The sequence below is a fragment of the Maniola jurtina genome, chromosome 14 (assembly GCF_905333055.1).
Source record: "Maniola jurtina chromosome 14, ilManJurt1.1, whole genome shotgun sequence".
In the NCBI taxonomy this organism is placed as follows: Eukaryota; Metazoa; Arthropoda; class Insecta; order Lepidoptera; family Nymphalidae; genus Maniola; species Maniola jurtina.
In genome coordinates, this window is record NC_060042.1 from 667,500 (window position 1) to 693,391 (window position 25,892).

Here is a 25,892-nt window from a genome sequence, read left to right on the forward strand (position 1 = left end):
GTAAAAATTGTTTATTCCCATGTGGTGAAAAATGGACGCGCATTTAAGTCTGCGAGGTTTTTAAAATGTTTTCCTTTATCAATCGGATGTGTTAGACATTGAGATAAAGAAGGATTGTGTTAAAGCGTTGTGTGAAAATGACAGATATGCCTCCTTATCTCGCGGTAAACGATGAGGAGGATAATGGTGAACCTGACAGTGATTCCTCGGACTTCGAAGACGATTTGCCCCTAAGTTTCAATAAACCCAGGCATTATGAACCTATCAAAGGGGAAGAGCGTGAGGAGTACTCTTGGAGAGTCAAGGAGAAGGTAGGTGAAGTGTGCTTGTTTGATAAACATAGCCCCTTCAAATGCGTAGCTCAGCGACATGGTATGCCAATTTAATAACAAACCCACATGTGAATACTACAGTCTACAACTCTGAACGATGCGTACTATTTATTTATTCATTGATGTTGCTATTGAATTCAAAATATTATTGAAAAATCAGTAAATGTGAATTCACAAAGTGAAATTGCATTTAGCTAATGGGAATGCAGTAACAAATTACGCAGTCTACTAGTTTACGATAGTAAATTCATGTAAACATTGAAAATATCAATACGTAAAATCATAATTTCTTTACTATAATTTTTAATTTTTCTGTATTTGAAATTAAAATCTAATAAGATAAAAGTTAAGTAACAAGTGTGTATTAAAAATATTCACATGAAATATTTATTTAAACTGGAATGTCTTTCAATTATTTTTAATAGAAAAAGCCTTGTGAATCAGCATGAGCTTCACTATAAATGAATGGACAAACAGATATTATGTACATAAGAATTTGTTAAAACCAATATAAAGAATTTTTTCATTTACAACTTATTAAATTTTTATTTTTCTGTGAAATAATTCTTATGCTTGATATGCTATTCTGTAATCTGGACCTTTTTAGTTGAAGTTTTATCAACTTCTTCTGTTTTAATTAGTTTTTGCATATTGTTGTAAGTGTTTTCAACATTCATTCAAGTTATTGTTAACTGCTGATTCCTGAGACTGTTCATGTGAATTTTTATAAATCCAGTGGAGAATCTTTGATTTTCCAGCATAAAAAGTAGACTCTGTCACTCTCCAGGTCTTTAACTAAACCCATGCAAAAATCACCTCAATCGGATCAACAGCTCCATTGCAATGTGATTGAAGGATAAACTGAACAACACAGTTTCACATTTATAATATTATAGTAGTGAAATTTAGGTCTTTCAATGTAATCAGAAAATACATAATATTATATTGATTTTTGAAATTTTTTATTCAGATACAAATTAGCCCTTGACTGCCATCTCATCTTGTGGTAAGTAATGATGCAGTCTATGATGTTAGCGGGCTAACCTGGAAGTGGTAGTATGGCAGTTTTTTATTAAACCCATACACCTTTGGTTTCTACATGGCATCATGCCGGAATGCTAAATCACTTAGCTGCATGACTTTGGTGGTAGGGTGGTAACTAGCCACGGCTGAAGCCTTCCACTAGACAATTGAATAGAATAGAATAGATTTTTATTGGACTAAACTTTTACAAGTGCTTTTGAATCGTCAAATAATTTACCACTGGTTCGGAATGCCTTTCCTACCGAGAAGAACCAGCAAGAAACTCGGCGGTTGCTCTTTTGAATTGTTCAATAATTTGCTTGTTTTGTTCAAAGTACAAGACTCACTGTGTGGCATTAGTGCTGTGCCTCAATGTGGGTGTGGATCCTCCAGATGTCATCAAAACACAGCCGTGTGCACGCATTGAGTGCTGGATTGGTAAGTGTTGTATAGAATAGAATAGACATATTTTTTACTAGACGATGCCTGCAACTTGTCCACATGGATTTAGGTGTTTATATATCCTGTGGTAATTTTTGGATTTTCCGAGATAAAAAGTAGCTTATGTCCATCCCTGGGATGTAAGATAACTAACTCTGTACCAAATTTCATCAAAATCGGTTAAGCTGCTGTTGGGCTGGGAAAAGCTAGCAGACAGACCGATAGACAGACACACTTTCGCATTAATAATATTAATATGGATTCAAATAAACTTTTACAAGTATATATGTTGGAATCACCAAATGCGTCTACCACTGGTTTGTAAATTGGAATGCTTTTCCTATCCTTCTGAGAACAACCATCAAAAATTCAGCGGTTGAAGAAACTCCTTTCAAAGATTCAATGTACAATATTATACCCTGTATACAAGTAATTGTAGTCCTGTGCATTGCTTTGTGTTTGTTTTGCATTTGCGTGCAGGTTTCCTCATGATGTTCACCTTCAGTGTTAAAGCATGTAATATTTAACAGGGTCTTGGACTGTAGTAATAAAATGACGTGATGCTATTTATGGAGCTAGAATTCATTATTTAAGAATTTAAAAAAAAATAGATTTTTTTTTAAATTTAATGTTACCTATGTTAAAAATTTCGAAAAATCAAAATTTTTAAATTTTATTTTAATAATGAATTCTAGCTCCATTAATGACCGCTACACAAAACATTACATCATTTTATTATTAGAGTCCAAGACCCTATTGCTTAAAATGCTCATAACTCCAATTGTGTGCCTGGTAACGAATCCCCTACTCCGGAATAGGAGGCCGACATCTTAACCACAAGGCTATCAGAAGGCCTAAAGCATTAATATGATCTAATTGATCCTCAGATCCTAACTCTCTATCACCAACCAAAGCATTGGAGAGCATCGGCAATGCTTTACAGACACAGTATGAGCGGTGGCAGCCGCGCGCAAGATACAAACAATCCCTGGACCCCACCATGGATGATGTAAGTTCCCTTCATTTATTTGAAAACTACCTTCGTCAGCATGGATTTAGGTTTTTAAGAATCCTCTGGGAATTCTGGAATTTTCCCAGATAAAAATAGCTTATGGCATTCTCCAGGTCTTCAACTATACCCATGCATAAAATCACGTTGATCCATTTCTCTGTTGCTACGTGATTGACGGACAAACCAATAAACCAGCACACTTTCGCATTTATAACATGGGCAATGAACCTACAGTTTCATAATCTAATTACTTAGTCTTTTCACAGATAGATAGAAAGTGCCTATTAAAACACATTGTGAAGCAAACTAAATGGTAGGTGTTACAAGAAAAAGGAAGGGTATTTAGTCGGTAGGAGTCTGGCACTATCCGGTTTGGATGCCCATGAAGATTTTCCCTCCTATGTGAAATAAAAGTTACACCTGTGTATGTGTGCAAGAAATCTTATTTTTGAATGGCGCGAGTGAGATAGCAGGAGCCTCTGTTTAAAATCTTTGTTTTGTATGCACAAATTATGAGTGTGATTGTATGAGTCTCTGTTTAAACGCTTAGTCAAGCAATAAGGTCTGTATTTCATTGGTGTATTTTCGGTTTTAGTCAACATTAAGCACAAACGAATTTTGCGGATGAGACTTATAAAAGTGGTAAACCTCCTCATGAGAATTAAAGTGCGATAAGTATCACAATATCTAGAACTTTTGGCGTGCCAATTTACGCGTAATTAGAGCAAGGCCAGTAAAACGGGTCAACGATATGACGCACCTTCACAGTGCTTATACAAATAATTAGCTAATTCAACGCCTATCCTATGCCTAAAACATTATTTACTAGATGATGCCAGCGATTACGTCGTGGATTTAGGTTTTCCAAACATTCTAGAAACAAATATGTGTATGTAGCTAGTAATATCTGTAAATATCTGTGGGTAGTAAAATGTGTCATTTTAAAGTTCGTCATGCTGAACTTATTGCCGGCCCACTACTAAGCACGGGTCTCCTCTCAGAATGAGGTGCGTTCAGGGCATAGTCGACCAGCTGGACCAGTGCGGATTAGCAGGCTTCACACACCTTTGAGAACATTATGGAGAGCTCCTTACCGTTAAATTAAGTAATATTTAATTGCTTAAAAGTTAAAACGCATATAAATTCAAAAAGGTCAAGATGTTTACCTGGTTCAAACCCCCATCTTCCCCAAAAAAGACAGCTACTAGACTATCCCTGTTATAAAATTACACAGGCTCAAAAATTTACATAGGTACAAATCTTTCAGCCAACGATGTCACTTTAAAATTACACATTTTTATGAAATCTGATAAACCACAGCTAAGATTTTTTTTTAGAACGTGTCTAGAATATTTCATTGAGTTTGTTTGCTTACTTACTTAGTATTCAAACAAGAACCAAACAGGAAACTAAAGGCATAACATATAATCAGTAGGTTCCTGTAGTAATGGAGCGCTGTGGGACGGGCGTGTTGATGTGACCTGAGAGCTCAGTGATTCATCAACTTATGACAACTGTCACCCTCCCACACTGCAGGAGCCTATTCAGTTATGCGCTATACCTATACCTTTATTTATGCGCGCTGGGGCGCGTGTTATGGATACTTCTCTTAAGCGAAAGTGATGTCTTAGATTTGTCAATGTTGTTTTACTGATCAAGAAGCATTCAGTTATGCGCTATACTTATACTTTTGTATTGAAAGCGCTGGGGCGCGTGTTATGGATACTTCTCTTAAGCGAAAGTGACAAGTCTTAGATTTGTCAATGTTGTTTTACAGATCAAGAAGCTCTGCTGTTCGCTGCGTAGAAATGCAAAGGAGGAACGAGTTTTATTTCACTACAATGGACATGGCGTACCCAAGCCTACTTCTCAAGGAGAGATATGGGTTTTCAACAGGGTAATACTACATTTACATTAATGACAATAATATGATTTATTCCAACAACTTGAACAATTACCATAATGTTTCAACAATTAACACAAAACAATATTAAACTAGCTAAATTTTTTTTTAATTATTTTCTTTAACTATGAATTCCAGCCCCATAAATCACCGGTATTCACAAAGTCACACCATCTTATTACCAATTAGGGTCCAAGACCCTATTATGTAATCTTTCTCAAGTTCACTTACTGATTCAAACAGGATTTTCAAATCAAATGAAAATCATTTATTTAGGCTTCAAGACTGGAGCCAAAGTTGTTTAGAAAATTTTGCATTGCATATGAATTAATAGATACGAGTCTAAACTGATCAAAGTTTACAACGCAAGTATTATTTCCAGTCATACACCCAATACATCCCACTGTCGATGTACGATTTACAAACGTGGATGGGCGCGCCCTCGCTCTACGTCTACGACTGCTCCAACGCGGGCGTCATAGTTGAGAACTTCAAACAGTTTGCCATACAGCACGAGAGGGACTATGAGGTGAGAAATGATTTTAATTTCAGAGTTAATATTCATTTAATCAATTCTTGATGTTCTTAGCTAAAATTGCTTACCTCACATAAAACATATTTTGCCACAGATGCAATCAAGTTCAAAAGGTGCAGACGCCAACAGCACACCAGCGGTGTCATATAAAAACTGCATCCAGCTAGCGGCGTGCGCGGCTGGACAGACTCTGCCCATGTCCCCTGAGTTACCTGCAGATCTGTTCACGGCGTGCTTAACTACTCCCGTTAAGATGGCTATCAAGTGGTTTGTGCTGAGGACCCGGCTGCGCGTCGCCAGGGCCGACCTCGTGGACCTTATTGACAAGTACGTTTTTCCTTTTAGAGCAGATCCTGCCCAATTCTCCTGAGTTACACATCTGGCTACGCGAATATCATTCCCCCATCTATCAGCTTTATGCACAGTTCTGGAGTACCAACATAAATAACACGTGATAACGGAACACATTGTGTGGGTACACGTGTTCAAAGGGGACCCTCGTACTGCGGACCAACCTGTGAGTCCCTAGAGACGAGCTCCTGGATATTATAGACAAACATTTATTCACTACCTTCATTGATCACCCTTTGAAACTGTCGATTTAAAAAAAAATTCTTGCAGGATACCAGGCCAAGTTACTGACCGTCGCACGATGCTGGGTGAGCTGAACTGGATATTCACTGCCATCACAGACACCATCGCCTGGAGCTCCCTGCCTACAGAGCTGTTCCAGCAGTTATTCCGCGCCGACTTGCTCACGGCCAGTCTCTGCCGGAACTTCCTGCTGGCTGATAGGATTATGAGGTGATCATCATCCATCAGGTCTGGGTCTTTACTGCCATCACAGAAACCATCACCTGGAGCTCCTTGCCTACAGAACTGTTCCAGCAGCTTGTTCAGCTCCGACCTGATCACGGCTAGCCTCTGTCGGGACTTCCTGCTGACTGATAGAAGCATGAGGTGATCATCATCTGTCAGGTCTGGATCCTAACTGCAATGTATTAATCTGAGCTGATGTTCTCACAAATCAGCCTTTGCTGGAAACTGCTGTACTAAGCACCATCATTACTTCCTTAACTAACTTAATCAACTATCTGCAGTCACGGTAAAAAGTCAATGTTGATCTAGATCTCTATCATGGATAATTTACGATGCCACTACGATTTGTCCAGAAGCTAAACTGTAAGTTAAAGTTAAAATAATATCTTAAACTTAGTATGGCCCTAAAATCGTAGAAGGAAAAGACTATCTGATGATTGCTTACTCAAAAACATCATTCGTAATTTGATTCCCCCCTTACAGATCTTACAACTGCACGCCAGTATCTTCCCCTGCCCTACCGTCTCTAGCGAGGCACCCGCTGTGGGCGGCGTGGGAGCACACTCTAGACCTGGCGTTGGCACAGTTACCAGCGTTACTGGACAGGCCACATCACCACAACTACCACCATTCACCCTTCTTCCGGGACCAGCTCACCGCCTTCCAACTTTGGCTTGACCTTGGCAACTGTGAGTATACTGAAAGATGTTCCCATTAAAAGACATTTAAAATTGTGCAACCCTATTAAATAACTGTGTGCTAAAACTATCATAGATATTCTCATCCTTTGTGTCTTATGGTGGTTTTGAGTATCAATACCGGATTTATACAATTTGGCGACCTCTCTGGCGCAGTGGTAAGCGCTGTGATCTTATTACTGGGAGGTTCCAGGTTCGATTTCCGATGGGACGTATTTTATAATTTTTGGTCTGGTCTGGTGGAAGACTTTCCGCCTAGTTACCATCCCACCGACAAAGCCGTGCCGCCAAGCGATTTAGCGTTCCAGTACGATGCCGTGTAGAAACTAAAGGAGTATGGGTTTAATAAAAACTGCCCTACCGCTTCCCGGTTAGCCCGGTTCCAGCTTAGACTGCGTCATCACTTACCACCAGCTGATATTGCAGTCAAGGGCTAACTTGTATCTGAATAAAAAATATAAAAGTTTTCGGGTTTATTCTATAGGGTCCGTACAGCGTCCACCGCCGGAACAACTGCCAATGGTGTTACAAGTGCTGCTCTCGACTTTGCACCGAGTCCGAGCGCTACAAATCCTGTGTCGCTTCCTTTCGCTTGGAGCGTGGGCAGTTCGCGCAGTGTTGGCCGTGGGCATCTTCCCATACATGCTTAAACTGCTGCAGGCTTCCGCTCCCGATCTGCGCGCCTCGATGGTTTATATTTGGGCAAAAATTGTTGCTTTTGACCCGGTGAGTGACTGAGACCACAACCATTTTCATATCTTACTGTTTTATCTTATTTTATAATACAAGCCTAAATTAAAAATTTATAACACCCCCGACAAGTGGAGGTTACAGTAACTAGAAAAGAGCTGATAACTTTCAAACGGCTGAACTGATATTCTTGGATTATAGCTAAGAACACTTGATCAAGCCACCTTTCAGACAAAAAAAACTTAAATTAAAATCGGTTCATTAGTTTAAAAGCTATGATGCCACAGACAGATACACAGATACACACATCAAACTTATAACACCCCTTTTTTTGGGTCGGGGGTTAAAAATAGCGAACAAGCGAGCAGGCGGGTCACCTTAAAGTGCATGGGATGGGTCTGAAATTAATTAATTCTAGTATCGACTATTCTCACAAATTAGTCGATACTAGAATTACTTTCTTAAAGTGGACCCTTTCAAGTAAAGATTTTTATATAAACCTGTGAGGATGATACTGCCATTGTCGCAATTAAAATATCATAAGCCTACGTTGTCGTATTAGTTTACAAATTGCGAAAACCAAATTAAATTTGAATTTCGCGGTTAGACCCGTTTACCTTAAGTGAGTTAGTATTTAATTGTTTTTTTTTTAAAGTATTTATGATAGTAAAATTTTATGTACAGACGTGCCAAGTAGATCTGGTGAATGCGAAAGGCCACAAATATTTCCTATCCATACTTCAAGACCCTACAGTGGATGTAAGTATTGTATGAAATAGTTTAATTGTTATATGTATAGCTTTTCAATTTCCACCCACATATTTGTATGAATTTTAGACTGAGCATCGAACACTAGCTGCATTTGTTTTGGCTGGAATCGTAGACAATTTCCCCGCGGGGCAAGAGGCAGCTTTACAGGTAAATCTAAATAAATAAATAAATCTTTATTATCTTAGCAGAACATTATTTACAGACTTTGGTGTGAGGCCCTGCCTCCTGATGAAGTGAAAACTGTGTTTCATCTATAAACCATTTATCTATGAACTTAAATAGCTTTGCTTTTTCGAAAATAATTACTATCCATTTTTATGAGGTTAAAAGACTAGACTGCACGAGTACAGTATATGAAAATGACTTGTAAATTACTTAAGTGAAGTAAAGTAAGCAAAACAAGTTTCACTACTAAACTTTGTGCTGTTTTCGATGCTGGCTTCAACAGTGACTGAGAAATCTCTCAATAACATAGGAATTGTGTACCATTGTCACATTTATTGATATTGGTACTCCACTATGGGACTTTTTAGGTTTCTGTACCCATAAAATATAAGGTCGCCATAAAATTAATTAAAAATTTACTGTTGTTGGGTATTTGGTGATGGGGCGATAATAATTAACACTTGTATCTGTCCATGTGGTTTATTCTCGGCTGACATATATGTAAAGCGCGTTCGCCCATACTTTAGCTTACAAGCTACACGTCGCTACTTAGTCAGCCCTACAGTGTTATTTCTTGTACCATTGTACGGAACCCTTTGTGTGCGAGTCCGACTCGCACTTGACCGATTTTTTTTTATTGATGGCAGGGGTCAATGATATCCGCGTGCCTGGAGAAGCTCCGCGAGTGGGCGGAGGCGGGAGGGGTGTGCGAGGAGGGCGGGGAGGCGGCGCTGCTGCAGTGGGCGTGCATCGCGCTGGGGCGGCTGTGGCGCGGCTGGGACGAGGCGCGCTGGGTGGGCGTGCGGGACCGCGCGCACGAGAAGCTTGCTGCGCTGCTGTTGCACCGACGACCCGAGGTATGATGGTCGAGCCGAGTTTCTTGCTGGTTCTTCAGCAGAGGTTTGGAGTTTTTATAATTTCTAAATCTCTGGTCTGGTCTGGTGGGAGGTTTCGGCAGTGACTAGTCGCCATCCTACCGGCAATGCCGTGCCGCCAAGCGATTTAGCGTTCCGATACGATGCCGTGTAGAATCCAAAGGGGTAGGGGTTTAATAAAAACTGTTATGCCAGGATAGCTCGCAACCATCTTAGACATCATAGTTAGATATATCATCATTTTCCACCAGGTGAGATTGCAGTCAAGGGCTAACTTGTATCTGAATAAAAAGACAATCTAACGTTTTAAGAAACGTCTCATTCAATGTACATCAAAGAATGCACATTCCTTATAACAATTGTAAAGAATTACAATGGAACTATACTTACTAACGCACACACGTATGCACGATAATGCTGATAATATTGTTATAGAAGAGCGGTGTCTTCTGACACAGAAGTAATAAACAAGGCTCTGCACTCCTAGAGATATTGTAAACATAAGTTACGTGAAATAAACGTTATTTATTTATTTAATCCCTCTAGGTGCGTGCAGCTTGCACGTTCGCGCTGGCAACGTTCGTGGCCGCGGGCGCGCAGGCGGCCCAGAGGACCGACCACGCCAACGCGCTCGACCAACTCGTGGCCAAGAAGCTGGCTGAAAGACTGCACGTCGACGCGTCGCCACTGGTGCGCGCCGAGATATTGGCCGGTAAGTGCACTTTCTCAACTATTGTCTTCTGTTCCATTATTGAGGGTCGTCACCCCTCTCTATGTATAATATTCTATTCCATCAGCCTGTATGCGTCCACTGCTGGACATAGGCCTTTCTAAGAGCGCGCCACCAAACACGGTCCTCCGCCTTCCTCATCCTCATTAATTAATTGTTTGAAATGAAATGATATTTTTTTATTTCATGTGCCATTACGACATTATATTTTAACTAGACGACGCCCGCGACTTCGTCCACGTGGAGTTAGGTTTTTAAAAATCCCGTGGGAACTCTTTAATTTTCCAAGTATAACAATAAATTATTTTTGTTTTCCGTTTTCTAGCACTCCAGTGGATAGTCATGATGTTCGAGCAACATTTTATTGCTGTGTACATACAAGAAAGAATGAAAAGGAGTAATAGGTGAGATTTACCTATTGTTTTGCCAAAATATCAGTCAGAAGTCGAAAGGTTTTTACGGTTTTACTTTACCGTTAAATTTATTACTAGTTTGCATATTGAGTTTGTTGTGGGCTCTTCTCAGGCCTAGGCGAGTTAAGGACCCTTGTGGCTTTAGCTTTAAGTTTACGTAATTATCGCCACTACATTATTATCTTACAAATCCAGCCACTGACTATCAAAAAGTGTAAATTTTGATATATCAAATCAAATACTTTCTTCAAACTAGGTTTTTTTGAAGAAACTATTTGATTTGATGTATCAAAATCACCGTATGAATTGTGGTACATACCCGTTATTTGCATCATAATATATTGAGAGGCATTGTGAGAGGAGCCCCGTGCTCTGTAGTGGGCCGATGATGATGATGATGTACGCAGGGACAGCGGGCACCCGGAGCGCGGGGGCCGCATCGACCCGGCGCTGGAGGCGTACGCGGGCGCGGGCGCGACGCTGCCGCGCCCCGCGACGCATTCGCACGCACATTCACCCGCCATCTCCCGCCCTGCCATCGGTAAGTGCTGTACCATCCTATTAATAACAATATTATATATTTTATTGTTTATAGTATTACATTATTTAATTATTTACATATATTTCCGTATTTTAGTATTACACATTAATGTATATACTTGCACCACCTACCTCCATATCTATAGCTGTTCCTTTGCACCATTTTACCTGCCTGGAAGAGATCGCTATTCTTTTGAAATCTATAGAGCACACTTTGACTTTGCTTAGACAGATTTATGGCAGCTGTATGACGCTGTCTCGTTTTAACAGTGTCTTAAGTGATAAGTCTGAGCCAAGTCAAAGTGCGCTTTATAGATCTCAGTTTAAGTGTCAATTTTAATTCCCGCTACGCTCAGTGGAGCAGTTCAAATCGCCACAAAAAATAACTGTCATAATAACATTTTGTATCTCTATCATCTTGTAAACAAATAATAATCGAATCAGTCGACATCAGAACTGGAATATACCACAACCCCCTCTCCTACTTGAAGTACTGTTGGTACTAATACAGCGTGTATTTTCTAGGTTTCGGATCAGTATTCTTGGACCTTTGGAACCCACTGTGTGCCATGGCTCGGGAGCCCCATCCTCAACTGGCTCAAATGGCGGCCGAAATCGTCGCCTACATATCCAACCAGGTTTTATTTTTTATTTTATTTGTTACGGAACCGCTCATAGAACTACACCAACCCGATTACACCCAGAATTTAATGCAAGTTTTACCCCACAGGTGGACAGCGTGGGCCGGGAGGTGGAGAAACATACGGGTTCTCACAGCAACTCGTTACCTCCGTCGCCTAACTCGCGCCCAATGCTACACTCCCACGATTCGCGCACACTGCCGCACATGGGTAAGTGTGACACACACATACAAACCGCTGTTAGTAAACTAAGAACAAACACTATAATGGCAAAACCGCAACTCCATGCCACACAAGACGTTGAGTAATAAATTGTAATCGTCATTCGTAAAACTTTTTTCACACCACTCGCTCCACAATGCCTTATTACTGACCTATTATCTAAAGGTAAAAAAATTTTCAAAAGAAAAATAAAACCGACTTCAAAAACCAAAAACACTAAAAAGTAGAAAATAATTTTTGTTTAGCTACACATGTAATGTACCTAGGTATGAAGTCGAGCGAGCATATTAAAACAAAATTAGAAATCCAAGAGTGAAGCTCGCCCGACTTCATACCTAGGTACATTACATGTGTAGCTAAACAAAAATTATTTTCTACTTTTTAGTGTTTTTGGTTTTTGAAGTCGGTTTTATTTTTCTTTTGAAAATTTTTTATTTCACAATTTTTAGTGGCCCCACTGTACTATAATATGCTATGCCCAGTTAAAACCCTACTGTTTACTAAGCCATTACAGTGATCGCGAGCAATTTGCTCTTATCCATTGAGGAGTTCTGTTCTCCATCTCCGAAGATATTCATCAGATCTTCACCAAATTTATATGGGACCACCTGCACAGTATACCCTTTCAAACAAAAAAAAAATTTTCCAAATCGGTCCAGGGGTCTTTGAGTAATCGGGGAACATACATAAAAAAAAAAAAAAAAAGATCCCGACGAATTGAGAACCTCCTCCTTTTTTGGAAGTCGGTTAAAAATAAGTCATAACAGTAAGTTGTACTGAAATCCATTATAGCTTAAGGGGTGTAATGTAGCGTCTAAGGAGGTTTTAGTGGTCATGCTGCTATTGCTGTCTCGCTTTGACGCTCGGGAGTTGCTCTAAAATCTCACGTTACGCTTGGGATTTATCCCGGCGCCCGTGACGTAAGACATTACATTACCCCCATGTTGAATAATCTACTATTAACATATATTCAAGTAAATATCAGAAGAACATAATAATCATCGTTGTTATTTACCGGACTCCTGTGCAACCCAAACGAGCGTTATATGATTGATTACGTTTTCATTCATTCTTAGTTTAAGACTTCAGTAATATTGATTTTATTACTTATCCAAAAATTCAAGAGTAATTTCAAACTACATCAACAAATTGTACTGGTCACTGTTTGATGGGATATGAAATAAATATTTTTGTGTATGTTAAGTAATTTTATGTTATGTAATTTTATGTGTATTTCTATTGCCACTGTAACAACATATAATAAAAATTTTAAAATGGTCACCAAAAAAATCTTGTTCGATGGTACGGAACCAACTTATTTTACTTCTCAGGCCATCGTCGCGGCAAGTCAGGACTACCGCACACAATATCGGAAGACTCCGTGGCGCACAGAGACCGCGACTCCATTTCTTCTACTTCTAGTGAGTATACTAATGTTCACTCCAGCTTCTCTAGTGCCAGATGTTATCGCAATTTTTCCAATTGAATGATAATAAAACATGATGGCTAGTAAGAGAAGATTGCAAGTGCAACAAACTGTCATTAAAATAGAAGTAATCATACAATGGATGAATTTCTCAATAATACAGTTGTAAGGAAGCAGTCGGCATTGCATTTAGCAACCCATATAACATGTTTGCAATAAGCATGATTTGTTTACCTCATCAGGTCAACCCCCAAAAAAGACAATAGTGAGCACGGAGTTTGTGCAATGGGCCACATCTCAGTTCTCCCGCGGCGACGCGTGCGGCGAGGCCGGCCCCTTCAGCGCGACGGGCTTTGAGCCGCGGGGGGAGGACGGGGAGGCTACGGGGGAGAAAGGGGACTGTGAAAGCAGAGCGCATCACGAGCGAGTGTGGAGGAGGGCGCGGAATAGGACCATACGGAGAGAGGCCAGAGGTAAGCCAAGTCACGGAACTTGAACTTTCAATTTGAACTGAAAATGATGATGATGACACCAGCTACACGATTGGCATATAACATCAGAGGGACAGAGATTGTGAATGATGTTAGTTGCAACAGTTGATACAATCCTGTTGTTAGTGCTTGCACGAATTTAGTCGCCCTTTAGCACGACGGGCTTCGAGCCGCGGGTGTGGGGGAGGACGAGGCTGCGGAGGAGAAGGAGACTGCGAGAGCAGTGTGCATCACTGCAAGTGCTCTGGCGCATCATGAGTAAGTGTGGAGGAGAGTGCGCAGTAGCAGCATACGAAGAAAGGCCACAGGTAATGGCAAGTCACGAATCTTGCACTTTCACTTTCTGGTTTCGAAGGGCGGAGCCTTCCTCACAGTAAATGGGGATGTCCCAATGCGAGATATAAGGTGGACTGTGATATCTGTGTGTGTTTAGGACTCCAAAGCCACAAAAAATATCATTTAGGCAGCTTGCCTTTCTGGATTTAAGATGAACAATCCTTTTTTAAACAAAGAAAGAAAAATTCCAAAGTAAATACCTGTTTTACAGCGTTGCGCGGATCGAGGCCACCCCGGTTGGAAACCGTGGCGTTTCACTCGCGCTGTCCGCTGCCGCCGACCGTCGTGTTGTTTCATCCCTATGAGCAACACGCCGCTCTTGCTTCACGCGAGAACTTTGGGTAAACTTGAAACTTGCTCTAATGCGTTGAAACAGACAAATTTATATGGCCAAACATGTAGCACGCAATATGCAAAATGCTTTTATTAAGCATGATTGTCGTTAAGCGCATGCCTATGACGCAATAAATTAAAAAAAATGTTATTCCAGTATCTGGGACTGGGGTACGGCAGCAAAGCTATGCGTGGGCGCGTGGCGTCGTTCGTGGGGCCGCATAACCTCACTGGCCTACCTCAACGCGCATCATCACGCGCTATTGGCCGTCGCTTCACATCAGGGACATCTCGCCATATACAGGTTAGGCCGGCCTGGAATCCATCGTAACGACAGAAACTAGAAATGTTTCGGTTTCAAATTTGGTTCACACAACACCTCTCCGATGGGTGCCTACAGGCTTGGGTTAACGAGTCGAAATAGTAATTCTAAACCCGAGCTTTGCGTTAGTTCTGAATGCCATGCTTATAAAATCTTATACTTTGTTAAACAAGAGTGAATAGGCACCTTCTAGGTAAACGCGTCCCATCTTAGACCACATCATCACTTTCCATCAGATGTGATTGTGGTCAAGCGCTTACCTATAGTGAATAAAAAAAAAATATGAATACGCCGAAGGATATTTAGTTAAATTATTATCAAGCTATAAATTATATCACAGACCTTCAGGAAGCAGTTCGGAGCCCGCCCTGGTGTCCGCGTGGCGCGCGCTCGACGTGCGGCCCGCACCCGACTACCGCCCGCCCTCCGCACAACCTATCTACAGTAAGTAAACTTCCGCATTACCTATCTACAGGAAGTACAATTCCGCACAACCTATCTCCAGTGAGTACACTTCCGCACAACCTATCTGCAGTGAGTACACTTCCGCACAACCTATCTGCAGTGAGTCTAGCTATCTGCTTCAAAGTTAAATATGGGATAGCTTTGAAATTAATTGTATATGTGTTAAGATTTTTAACAAAAGAATTATGGAATTTTTAATATAGATTAAATTTTTTTGGCTATCTTAATCTCTATCTTTAGACTGATGGGGGTAATTTTCGCAGGTCTGGCGCAGCTGGTGTCAGAACAGTTCGCGCCGCCAGAAGAGCGTGGTTCTACGCGCTCTTTGCATGACAGTACCAGCCGTGAGTTATAAGAAAGAAAAAAAAAACTAAAAAAGCTTCTACTCAATTTTTTATTCACATAGTTTTAAGTAAGTAGTTTCTTTTTTGTAGTTTCAGCTTCTCTTTTACACATGCGGTGGTCGTTAAGTAGGTAGCAATCGCGTTTATGCAATGTATTATTTACTTATCTAACTTTAATTTCACTGAATGTAACCAGTTTGGCCCGAATAAAAAAAAACGTTAAAAAAAATTAAGCTCGACGCTATTGAAAGTCGAATGTAGTTTTCATAGTGCCGCACTTGTATCATAAATAAGTGTAGTTTTTATGGTTGGCCAGCAGCTGGCGCCAGTAACCCGCCCCCCACTGGCACGCTGGTGCGCTGGAGCGCGCGGCGTCGCTCCCTCGCGCTCGCGGGACAGTCCGCCTCGGTGCGGCTGTGGGACGCGCATGCGGAGTTGCTGCACGCTGAGATACCCACCGGTGAGTACCCTCTATTGGACCCCAGGCACGGACCTCTAACTTATTCATATTCTTTGTTAGATGAGGCCCGCGACTTCGTCTGCGTGGATTTAGGTTTTGAAAAATCCCATGGGAACTCTGCTTTTCCGTAATAAAAAGTTGCCTACATCAATTCCCGAGACGCAAGCTACCTCTATACCAAACATACAAATCGGTTAAACGGATGGACTTCTGAGAATCAGTTTGGAACTCTTTGATTTTCCGGGATATAATGTAGCCTATGTCCGTCCCTGGATGTAAGCTAATTCTGTACCAAATTTCATCAAAATCGGTTACTATTGGGCTGTGAAAAGCTAGACAGACAGACACGCTTTCGCATTTATAATATTAGTATGGATTTCGCGTGTCACATGAAGGCACAAGAATAATACACATGAGATCCTGTAAAGGTTTGGTGGTTTTGGGAGTTGTGTGCGTTTTAAGCAATTAAATATGACTTGTTTTAATTGTGAAGGAAAACATCGTGAGGAAACCTGCATGATGTGGATCATATTTAAGCTTGTGTATTGTACAGGTTGTGAGGCAGCGGCCACGTCCCTATGGCGCGGTGGAAGATCGGCGCGATTGGTGTGCGGGTTTGGTGACGGGTCAGTGCGCGCGTGGGACGAGCGTACCTGTCGACCAATCACGACGCTGCATCACCACTCTGCGCCCGTCCTGTGCGCCGCTCCGAGGGACGATCTCTACACGCTCGTCACTGGATGGTTAGTTCTTATGCTTAGTAAATTTAGTGTTTAAATTACACACTAGATGGCGCCACTTGTATAATACATCGCGATGGTACGTTTTTAGTTTATTTTTATTTATTTATTTACAGACTTAATGAAAAGTGAACAACTCTGTAGACCAAAGCACTAGATAAAAACTGAGACTGCTGTTTGCAATTTGCAACCCAAATAGACCCTAGTCTGTGCTAGGGCTGACAAAAATCATCAGCCTTAAAAGATTGTTTGATTTAAAGACTTAAAAAATCAATGGTTATTAATATCTCACACAAACCTATACTTGCATTTTTGTTAGTTGTACTTTCTTCAATTGGCTCATAATAATGAGTGCACACCTCGACCAATCAACTCTGCATCACCACTGTGCGCCGCTCAGTACGCATACCATCCAGGGACGATCTCTATACGCTCGTCACTGGGTGGTACGAGTTTCCAGCCAGTACGCTTATGTAGTGTTTAAGTCGGGAACTAGATGACGCCATTTGTACTGTAGAAAGCGCTTGTATGTTTCGTTTGGTTTTAACAACTCATTAATTAGCAATGTTTGTATCATAGCACGGAGGGCGAGATTCGAATCTACGACACGCGCAAATCGAGTCCAGTGGAGGTGGTGAAGGCCCCCGGACCTCTGGCTGCGCTCGACGTGCATCCTCGCGCTGCGCTGCTCGCCTGGTAAGCTGCCGTTGATTACTTCCCGACAATCGCGAACAAACCTCTCCCGCGATCTGTGTTTCCTACCAATTACAATCCGGGTATCTTTAAAACAAGAGTGAATAGGCACCTTCTGGGTAAACGCGTTCCATCTTAGACCACATCATCACTTTCCATCAGGTGTGATTGTGGTCAAGCGCTTGCCTATAGTGAATAAAAAAAAACATACATACAAACGGGTGGAATGCACAATCTACCTTTGTTAGGGTTTCATATCTGCAGAGAAATAAAGAACCCGTTTAACTCGCTCGCTTTTGGTTGCCTGGAAGAGATCGCTAGGTAGCGATAAGGCCGCCAAATTGTACCTACCTGCCTATATTTTGTTGTGCTTTGTATGTGTTTTTTTCTGTACTAATTTTGTGGTGTACAATAAAAGTATATTCATTCATTCAACCCTTGTAGGGTCATTTCGTTGTCTGTCAAAACCCGTCAAGGGAATCAAAACCCGTAGGGTACTTCCCAGTTCCTGTTAACCTGCAATCATGAAATTTGACAAGTAGTTTTGACACTCGGGTATTTTTTCTACATTTTGCACAATAAATCAAAAACTATAATGCGTAAAATTAAATAAAAAAAATATATTTTAGAATGTACAGGTAAAACCCTTTCATATGATACCCCACTTGGTATAATTATTATCTTGCATTGAAAATTAACGGGAAGTACCCTATAGGTTTTCTTGACATGCGACAGACGGGCAGGGGGACAGACAGACAGGCAGATAGATAGACAACGAGGTGATCCTCAACGAGAACCCTAAAAAGGGTAAAATACCAAATTGTTATGATTACAGTGGGTCTGTGAACCAGTGCATCAGCATCTACGACCTAAAAGGCGCACCGCTGAACACGATCAAGTTTCACGAAGGTTTCATGGGGGCTCGCATAGGACCCGTTTCCTGTTTGGCCTTTCATCCACTAAGGTAAATTACTATTTTGTTGAACTGTATTGACTGTGGAAATTTCTACAAGAGGCTTATGTCCAGCAGTGGACGTCTATCGGTTGGCGATGACAATGACGATTTCTTCTGTTTGTGTTTAATAGTTTGTGAATACGTCATATTATGTAAACGATCACTATTGTACACTGAAAAGTATAGCCATATTTTTGTTTCCTTTTGCTAGATGTGCGCTGGGCGTGGGATCGAAGGACTCGACGGTTTCCGTGTACGTGTCGGAAGCGCGCCGGTGACCCTCGCTGTACGGGCTCGCCCTCTCGCTGCCCTTCCACCAGTGACATACGGACACAGGTATGTATAGATGTGCGTTGCCACCAGTGACATACGGACACAGGTATGTATAGATGTGCGCTGCCACTAGTGACATACGGACACAGGTATGTATAGATGTGCGCTGCCACCAGTGACATATGGACACCGGTATGTATAGATGTGCGTTGCCACCAGTGACATACGGACACAGGTATGTATAGATGTGCGTTGCCACCAGTGACATACGGACACAGGTATGTATAGATGTGCGCTGCCACCAGTGACATATGGACACCGGTATGTATAGATGTGCGCTGCCACCAGTGACATATGGACACCGGTATGTATAGATGTGCGTTGCCACCAGTGACATACGGACACAGGTATGTATAGATGTGCGCTGCCACCAGTGACATACGGACACAGGTATGTATAGATGTGCGCTGCCACCAGTGACATATGGACACCGGTATGTATAGATGTGCGTTGCCACCAGTGACATACGGACACAGGTATGTATAGATGTGCGCTGCCACCAGTGACATACGGACACAGGTATGTATAGATGTGCGCTTCCACCAGTGACATACGGACACAGGTATGTATACATGTGCGCTGCCACCAGTGACATACGGACACAGGTATGTATAGATGTGCGCTTCCACCAGTGACATACGGACACAGGTATGTATAGATGTGCGCTGCCACCAGTGACATACGGACACAGGTATGTATAGATGTGCGCTGCCACCAGTGACATACGGACACAGGTATGTATAGATGTGCGCTGCCACCAGTGACATACGGACACAGGTATGTATAGATGTGCACTGCCACCAGTGACATACGGACACGGGGTTTTAAAACATACTCTTTCCGCTCACTGAGCTGTTTTGGTCTGAGGGTGACATATTAATAAACCTATAATAATTTCCCTTGCAGGTTGTACATTGTACAAGTAGCCAAACGGATCGAAGGCACCTCCCGTACGCCGCTCCTAACTGTTAACTACATTAACCCATTATAGCCTAGCGGTGCCACTTGACACCCAATTTCATATGTTTAGTTTTTTGTGCCCTGCTCTTGTAATAAGAAGTAAAATCGAGTGGTTTGTTGTTTATGCCATGCTTGAGAGAGGTAGAAATCACTTCACTTAGTTTGTTTTGACCCATACGCTTTTTGTGACCTGTATGAGCGTCGGTAAATCAGTGTTGTAAAATATCTGCCAATAATGGATGCAGTGTTCAAGTAAGTGGACCATATTTTTAATTATTTTGAGTAATGTAATACTTTTAAGCATTTAAACTTGATGCCGAGCCTTTCATTGACTTGCTCATACAATAAAACTGTTGTATATTGTTTTACTTTTTTGTTTATAACAAGTTAAAAGATACGGGTGCCGTACGGAACCGCTAGGTCGTTATCGTGTCTTTTCATATTATGTATAACTACAAATCTAATTTATGTATCTTTATGTGTTACCATGTGTAATGGCATTTTTGTTTCAACAGGGGTTGTACATTACATGAGGCACTTGCCATACTTGCAGAAGACGACGAACTCGAGCTTCAGTTGCTTTATATTGAACCTCCAGACCCTGCAATCCTATCTGACGAAGATTCGGCCGACGAAGATGAGGGTGGTTTCATAAATAATCTCACAGGTCGGCAACTCAATGCTAGATGTGAAGTGGTACTGGCATCTAGATCTGAGCCACGAGGTGCTGGCCGTCCATCAGCTTCCAAAACATCCAAAACTGGCAATCGAGTCTCTGACAGCATACGTTATGACGGGAGGAATCATTTATTGGTACCCGGTGGGTCACGACGCAAGTGTGGGTTAGAGTCTTGCCATAGTCAGACTAGGCTGCAGTGCAATAAATGCAACGTGGGGCTCTGTGCGGCCTGCAACCTACAGTTTCACACAAACAATACGTAATTTCATGGAAATAAATATAAATGTTCATATAATATACTGAAACTTTTAATCAATTTTTAACCTTAAAATATAAAAGACTATATCCCTTAATAATTCTTATCAAATTGTGTTAAAATATTTAGGTGACAATCAGTTAAAAGGAATTTACGAGACATTTTGAAAAGACAAGGTATTAGCCTAGCGGTGTCAGGCGGCATCCATGGTTATTTCCAGAAGTAAGGCTTGAACCAAAATTCTATTGATCAGATATGACTAAGAGGGTACATAAGAACAACATATCAAAGAAAAACTCAATTCTGAGACCTTAAAATAATTCAGGCTATAATGGGTTAAGCTGATATAAGTCGCACACACACTCTAGCGTGACGAACACGCACACACGTACAAAACAACCAGGAAATATATTCATACTACCTGAAAGCTGAGACTTCGTCCGCGTGGATTTATATTTTTAAAAATCCCGTAGATACTATTGGTTTTCGAAAATTAGAATAGTCTGCGTCACTATATACAGTATACACACTCCAGTCTTGCGAAACAAATTAGAGTGACTATCATGATGATCAACACATAGCCGGCTCACTACTGAGCACGGGTCTCCTCTCAGAATGAAATTACTTTCATGCGCCATTTTAACTTTGTGTCAAATGTCATGTCAAAAGTACGGATTTTAGTCCTTATTCCAAAGGTTGACATGACAGTTAACACAGAGTTAAAGTGGCGCGTGAGAAGTAATTTTGTATGGACTTTTTTCCTTTATTTAAAAAACTGAAATCAATTATATTTTATAACAAAAATAAACATAATAGTTATCAATAGTCTTTGGACGTGTGTGCGTTAATATTATATGACTTGTAACATTCTTAACATAAGCTTAGACCGCGACTACTTATTTGATGTGAAATCGACGCTTTTGAGTTTTTTCAAAATATGTAACTTATTTAAATATCTTTTTTCTTTATTATAGCTACTTTTAAAGCACTTTAAGCGCTTTAGGTCCAATATCCACCAAAGCGGAGATGGTCGAAGATGTATTTAACAGACCAATCAATTTATTGATACATGTGAAACAAGTTGTAAATAAATAAATTTAATAATACGACTAGCCTGCCAAATAATGAACTAAAACATAAAACTTTTCGCATTCGAAAATGCGCCATGCGGCCATATTGATTTTTTTGCTGTTCAAGTTTATAGTCACTGTTACTCAAGATTATGTAAGAATTCTAACGATACGCCATAGACATCCGGATCTGTTGAGGCGTTTAGAAGTTATGGTGGAATAAATAAACTCACAAAAGTATGCACATACATACATACATACATACTTACATGAACCCTGATAACATTACATTTTATTTTGGGCAGTCGCGTGGTATATTGAACACATCTTTGCTCTGTACCGTAAGTGGTGGACACCGGGCCTTATAAGGACCTTCACACATATTAATATAATATTTATAGCTCTAAATATACTAATATTTAATCAAGCGTTACATAGACACCATTTAGTTATATGTGATCCAAGATACCAGTTTCGCCAGACATTACTTATTTTCTGAGAAACAAAATGTGTGGAATAGAGTAGTCTTAGTGTGAACTTTTAACATACGTATAAGTGCTAGCTCGTGCCGACGGCTAAATTAAAATTGTCGGCTGCTTAAGATTCTTAAAAACGTTACTCACTTAGTCTTAGTGCTGATATCATAATATAGAAATTACGCTCAGATTCTAAGTAAGATTAAAAACGTTTTTTTTTGAGCTTCAAAACGTCTGGCGGAAATTGCCGCCGACGAGAAGTGTCTGGCAGTATTGACTATAATTTAATAATATTTTGTAAAACATAATATTTAAAAATCTGCTCTCAGGTTTTAACAAAGAATAATATTATTACGTAGGTAAGTTTAGCAGCTGATAGATATATATTGGTCGTCGGCACAAGCTAGCAGATATGAGTACGTTAAAAGTAGACACGAACACTACTCTATCCCACACATTTTGTATCTCAGAAAATAAGTAACGTCTGGCGGTCCTGGGGTCTTGCTCTAATAGGAGCAAGTGGGTTTATTTGTACCCACCGACGTGCGTACTGCATAGTGCCATATGCAACCCCAAAACAGTCAGCCAAAATACTGAAATGATGGTTACTATTGTTAGACCATTCTAAAAGGGTCACTTTTGACATTGGACAAAAATTCTTAGACTTTTCCTACCTTGACACTGTTAGAGTATTTTTAAAAATTGATTTCAGTTGTTACAAATCATATAAAATTTATTGAAGGTAGTTTATCACAATTGATTATTTGAGTCATATATCATCTGTTGCTAGGAGGCCACCTTGAGTGAAATTACTATTACATTAAAATTAAATTAATACAGGTTTTTTTTTTTTTTTTTTTTAAAAGAATATTAGCCATATTAAATGACTAATATTCCCCTTTCCTCTCCAACTAAGCGTCAGGCTTGTGCTAGGAGTAGGTACGACAATAGTGCAACGGGCGGGGTTTGAACCGTCGACCTTTCGGTTTTCAGTCCACTCCTTTACCGGTTGAGCTATTGAGGCTCTAAAGGCTTTTGACCTGTTGTTGTTATTTCCAGGTTAACCAGGTTGTTATTTCAGTCTGCCTTCGAAGCCGACCTACCTAGCTACGTCCGCCTATGATGTGTGGTACCTCTAATAATAATAGATAATGTAATATCCCGGTGGCTGGAGGTATCTTCAAAAACGATTATTTCATTCTTTTTCACAGAACAAATTTTTATATTATATTCCTATGTTATATTACCTGAATTTTGAAATTTTGAAAATTGACTCGGTATTTTTACTCTGTGTATCAACTGTCATGTCAAAAGTACGGACTAAAATGTTCACCTGTCATTTTGGTTTATATTCCATCCCTGGAAAGACGTATGGGGCTCTTTCGGTTAAATGATGGAACGACAAATGATGGAACCAAAAGTCTCAGCGGGCGCTTACCATTTTGAGCCACCATCCATCCAATCACACTTCTTTCCTTGGATCGGGTATAGTTTAGACTTTAAAAATTGTATACACCAAAATTGGGCTCAATACTTTTTCGAAATGTCAAAAGTGACCCTTTAAAATGGTTCTACTGTATTTTTTTTTACTGTTGAATCCTTATTTATCAATGCATTTAAGATTTTCAAAAAGACACCTTAGAAAAATATTATGTTTAATGATTTTTTTAATAATCAAAGTGCGAATTCAATATATTCTGTTGAAACGCTGAACAAATCTATGATGTAGCTAAAATGTGTTCATTTCAGATCAATATCTTCAGTGATACCGCAGTTTAACAAATATACAGTTGGGCAACGCCTACCACAAGTGACTGATGGTTATGGTGACGAAATAAGCGATATGAAATAAATATTAGATTATGTTGTGGAATACAAAATTTGTCATAAATGAAATAAAGAATGATAAATTGATCTTTTTATATTAAATAGTTTAAAATAATGTAATCTTATATGACATTCGAACACTGTGACATTAAGCTGTGATAAGCACTTTTGTGTTAGTCCTTTGTTGCTTTATCCAAGTACATACACTATACAGTACCCGGCAGGAAATATTGCACATCGAACTTTAGAAAGCGATAACGGTTTCGTTGAGCGATGTCTCTGTCATTGAGACCAACCAAACGTCAAACTGGACCTCGTTTGCGGTAGAATGACTGCTACAATGTCACGATGCAATCACCTATGATTGGTTGACGCTCGCTAACTATTGGCTACAATGCATTGTTGCAACAAGAATAGTATAAATTTAGCCAATAACAACAATTGCGATTGTAGTGATTGATGCAGGTTTTACAGAATAAAGCTACAGTGTGAGTGAGCGAGATCAAACTCTGCGAAGCAGAAATTACTTTCTAAAGTTTGATGTTGAATAATTCCCACCTTGTACCTGCTGTAGCAGCCATGCAGCGAATGATAACTAATGAATAAAAGGCCGCTACATATTATCACGTTGTATTACATGAGCTATTATTTACAATATGTGCCGTGGTTATAATTAGAACTGTGGTAGGAAAACGAGGGCCGGAGCTTGATGTTAGACCGAGGTGTTGCGGTCTTGATGTTTCTGAAGTGAATTGGTGAATGTGTTGCCCGGGGTTCGCCAAGGCCAGCAGGATATTCGAATCGTTCCGAATTCAAATTGTTCCAAGTGGCAGCTGCAAAGTGTGTTGTTTTCTTCGCAGTTGCCAGTCTTAGAAGAGGCCGCACGCCTCTACTCTGTGTAACTGTTTAACTGTATGTTTTCTAAACTGTGGTATAATACAAATGGCAGTAAAAATAATACGGGATGAAATCAATGCAAGTTATTTAGCCAAATATATCGCTGTATATTATCCACGACATTGTATATCATACAATGACATATACATAATATTATAGTATATTATACGGACCTTACACACGGTGTTTTGTTTACATTATGGAATATAATGGGAATCAGTACCAAATGAGAATTCATATTAACATTATAAACAAGATTATACCCGCGATTTCGTGCGCGTGGATTTAGGTTTTAAATATCGTACGCGGACCAATCAAAAGCTCAAACTCCCATAAAAACAAAGTAGAATTTTGCTCTCGCTATCTCCTAATGCCAATTTTAGTTTTTCGAATAGGTATATGATTTGTAAATAAATTATTAATTGATTTGTAGGTAAACTGACTTTCCTGGATAAAAAGTAGCCTATATCTGTTTTCTGGATTCAAGCTAGCTCTACCTATATTAAATTTCGTTTAAATAAATAAATTAACTTTTATTTCAGGCCATTAGACCCATAATTGTGTAAGTATGACAAATCACTTAAAAACTATGTTAGTAGGTACTTATTTCTAGCTTAACAACTAATTCTATAACTAAAACTAAACCCCCCCCCCAGCAAAATCGGTTTAGCGGACGGGCCTCAAATGGTAACAGACACACTTTCGGATATATATTATTGGTACAGATACGAATGTAACAGATAGTCTACTATCTGTTATTTTTCTCTGTCCATCCGACTAACCGATTTTGACGAAAGATAAGGAGATAGCTTGTATCCCGGAAATAAACACAGGGTATTTTTCATCTCGGAAAATCGCCCATGGGAAAGGTCACCGAAAACAATTTTTTCATCACACCTATTCAGGAAACAAAAATTGCCATTAGGGGATAGCTTCCTCTCTTCTGATTGGTTCGCGTTCGTGCTTTAGTGTTTTTTTCTTACAGTGATGAAAAATGTATCTCACTTGGGGCCAAAATA

At 40.1% G+C, this 25,892-nt stretch overlaps 3 protein-coding genes across 4 annotated transcripts in view; 2 read left to right on the forward strand and 1 right to left on the reverse strand.

Annotated features, from left to right (window-relative positions):
• LOC123871587 (regulatory-associated protein of mTOR) lies at positions 1-19,683 on the forward strand. Of its 2 annotated transcripts, none has more exons than XM_045915462.1 (29): positions 1-311; positions 1,691-1,793; positions 2,684-2,805; positions 4,586-4,705; positions 5,094-5,240; positions 5,341-5,573; positions 5,868-6,050; positions 6,549-6,754; positions 7,248-7,489; positions 8,138-8,212; positions 8,291-8,371; positions 9,037-9,246; positions 9,811-9,976; positions 10,320-10,398; positions 10,815-10,948; positions 11,473-11,585; positions 11,678-11,798; positions 13,142-13,231; positions 13,479-13,709; positions 14,275-14,404; positions 14,554-14,700; positions 15,059-15,162; positions 15,447-15,527; positions 15,844-15,987; positions 16,541-16,730; positions 17,307-17,423; positions 18,256-18,384; positions 18,587-18,711; positions 19,615-19,683. In XM_045915462.1, the coding sequence occupies exons 1-28, from the start codon at positions 138-140 to the stop codon at positions 18,651-18,653; spliced, it is 3,939 nt and encodes a 1,312-aa protein (XP_045771418.1). In that variant the 5' UTR covers positions 1-137; the 3' UTR covers positions 18,654-18,711; positions 19,615-19,683. The 2 variants fall into 2 exon arrangements, with proteins under 2 accessions (XP_045771418.1, XP_045771419.1); XM_045915463.1 differs by having other exon boundaries at positions 15,847-15,987.
• Positions 4,102-25,892, reverse strand: part of LOC123871589 (EKC/KEOPS complex subunit Tprkb-like) — a 27,364-nt gene continuing 5,573 nt past the window's right edge. The window contains exons 2-4 of the mRNA XM_045915464.1: positions 23,588-23,593; positions 13,310-13,316; positions 4,102-4,114 (exon numbers count right to left, since the gene is read on the reverse strand). The gene's annotated coding sequence lies outside the window, so the exon portion shown is untranslated. The remainder of the gene's footprint in view (positions 4,115-13,309; positions 13,317-23,587; positions 23,594-25,892) is intronic.
• On the forward strand, positions 19,879-20,610 carry LOC123872058. The gene is made up of 2 exons (XM_045916190.1): positions 19,879-19,920; positions 20,184-20,610. The coding sequence occupies exons 1-2, from the start codon at positions 19,904-19,906 to the stop codon at positions 20,608-20,610; spliced, it is 444 nt and encodes a 147-aa protein (XP_045772146.1). The 5' UTR covers positions 19,879-19,903.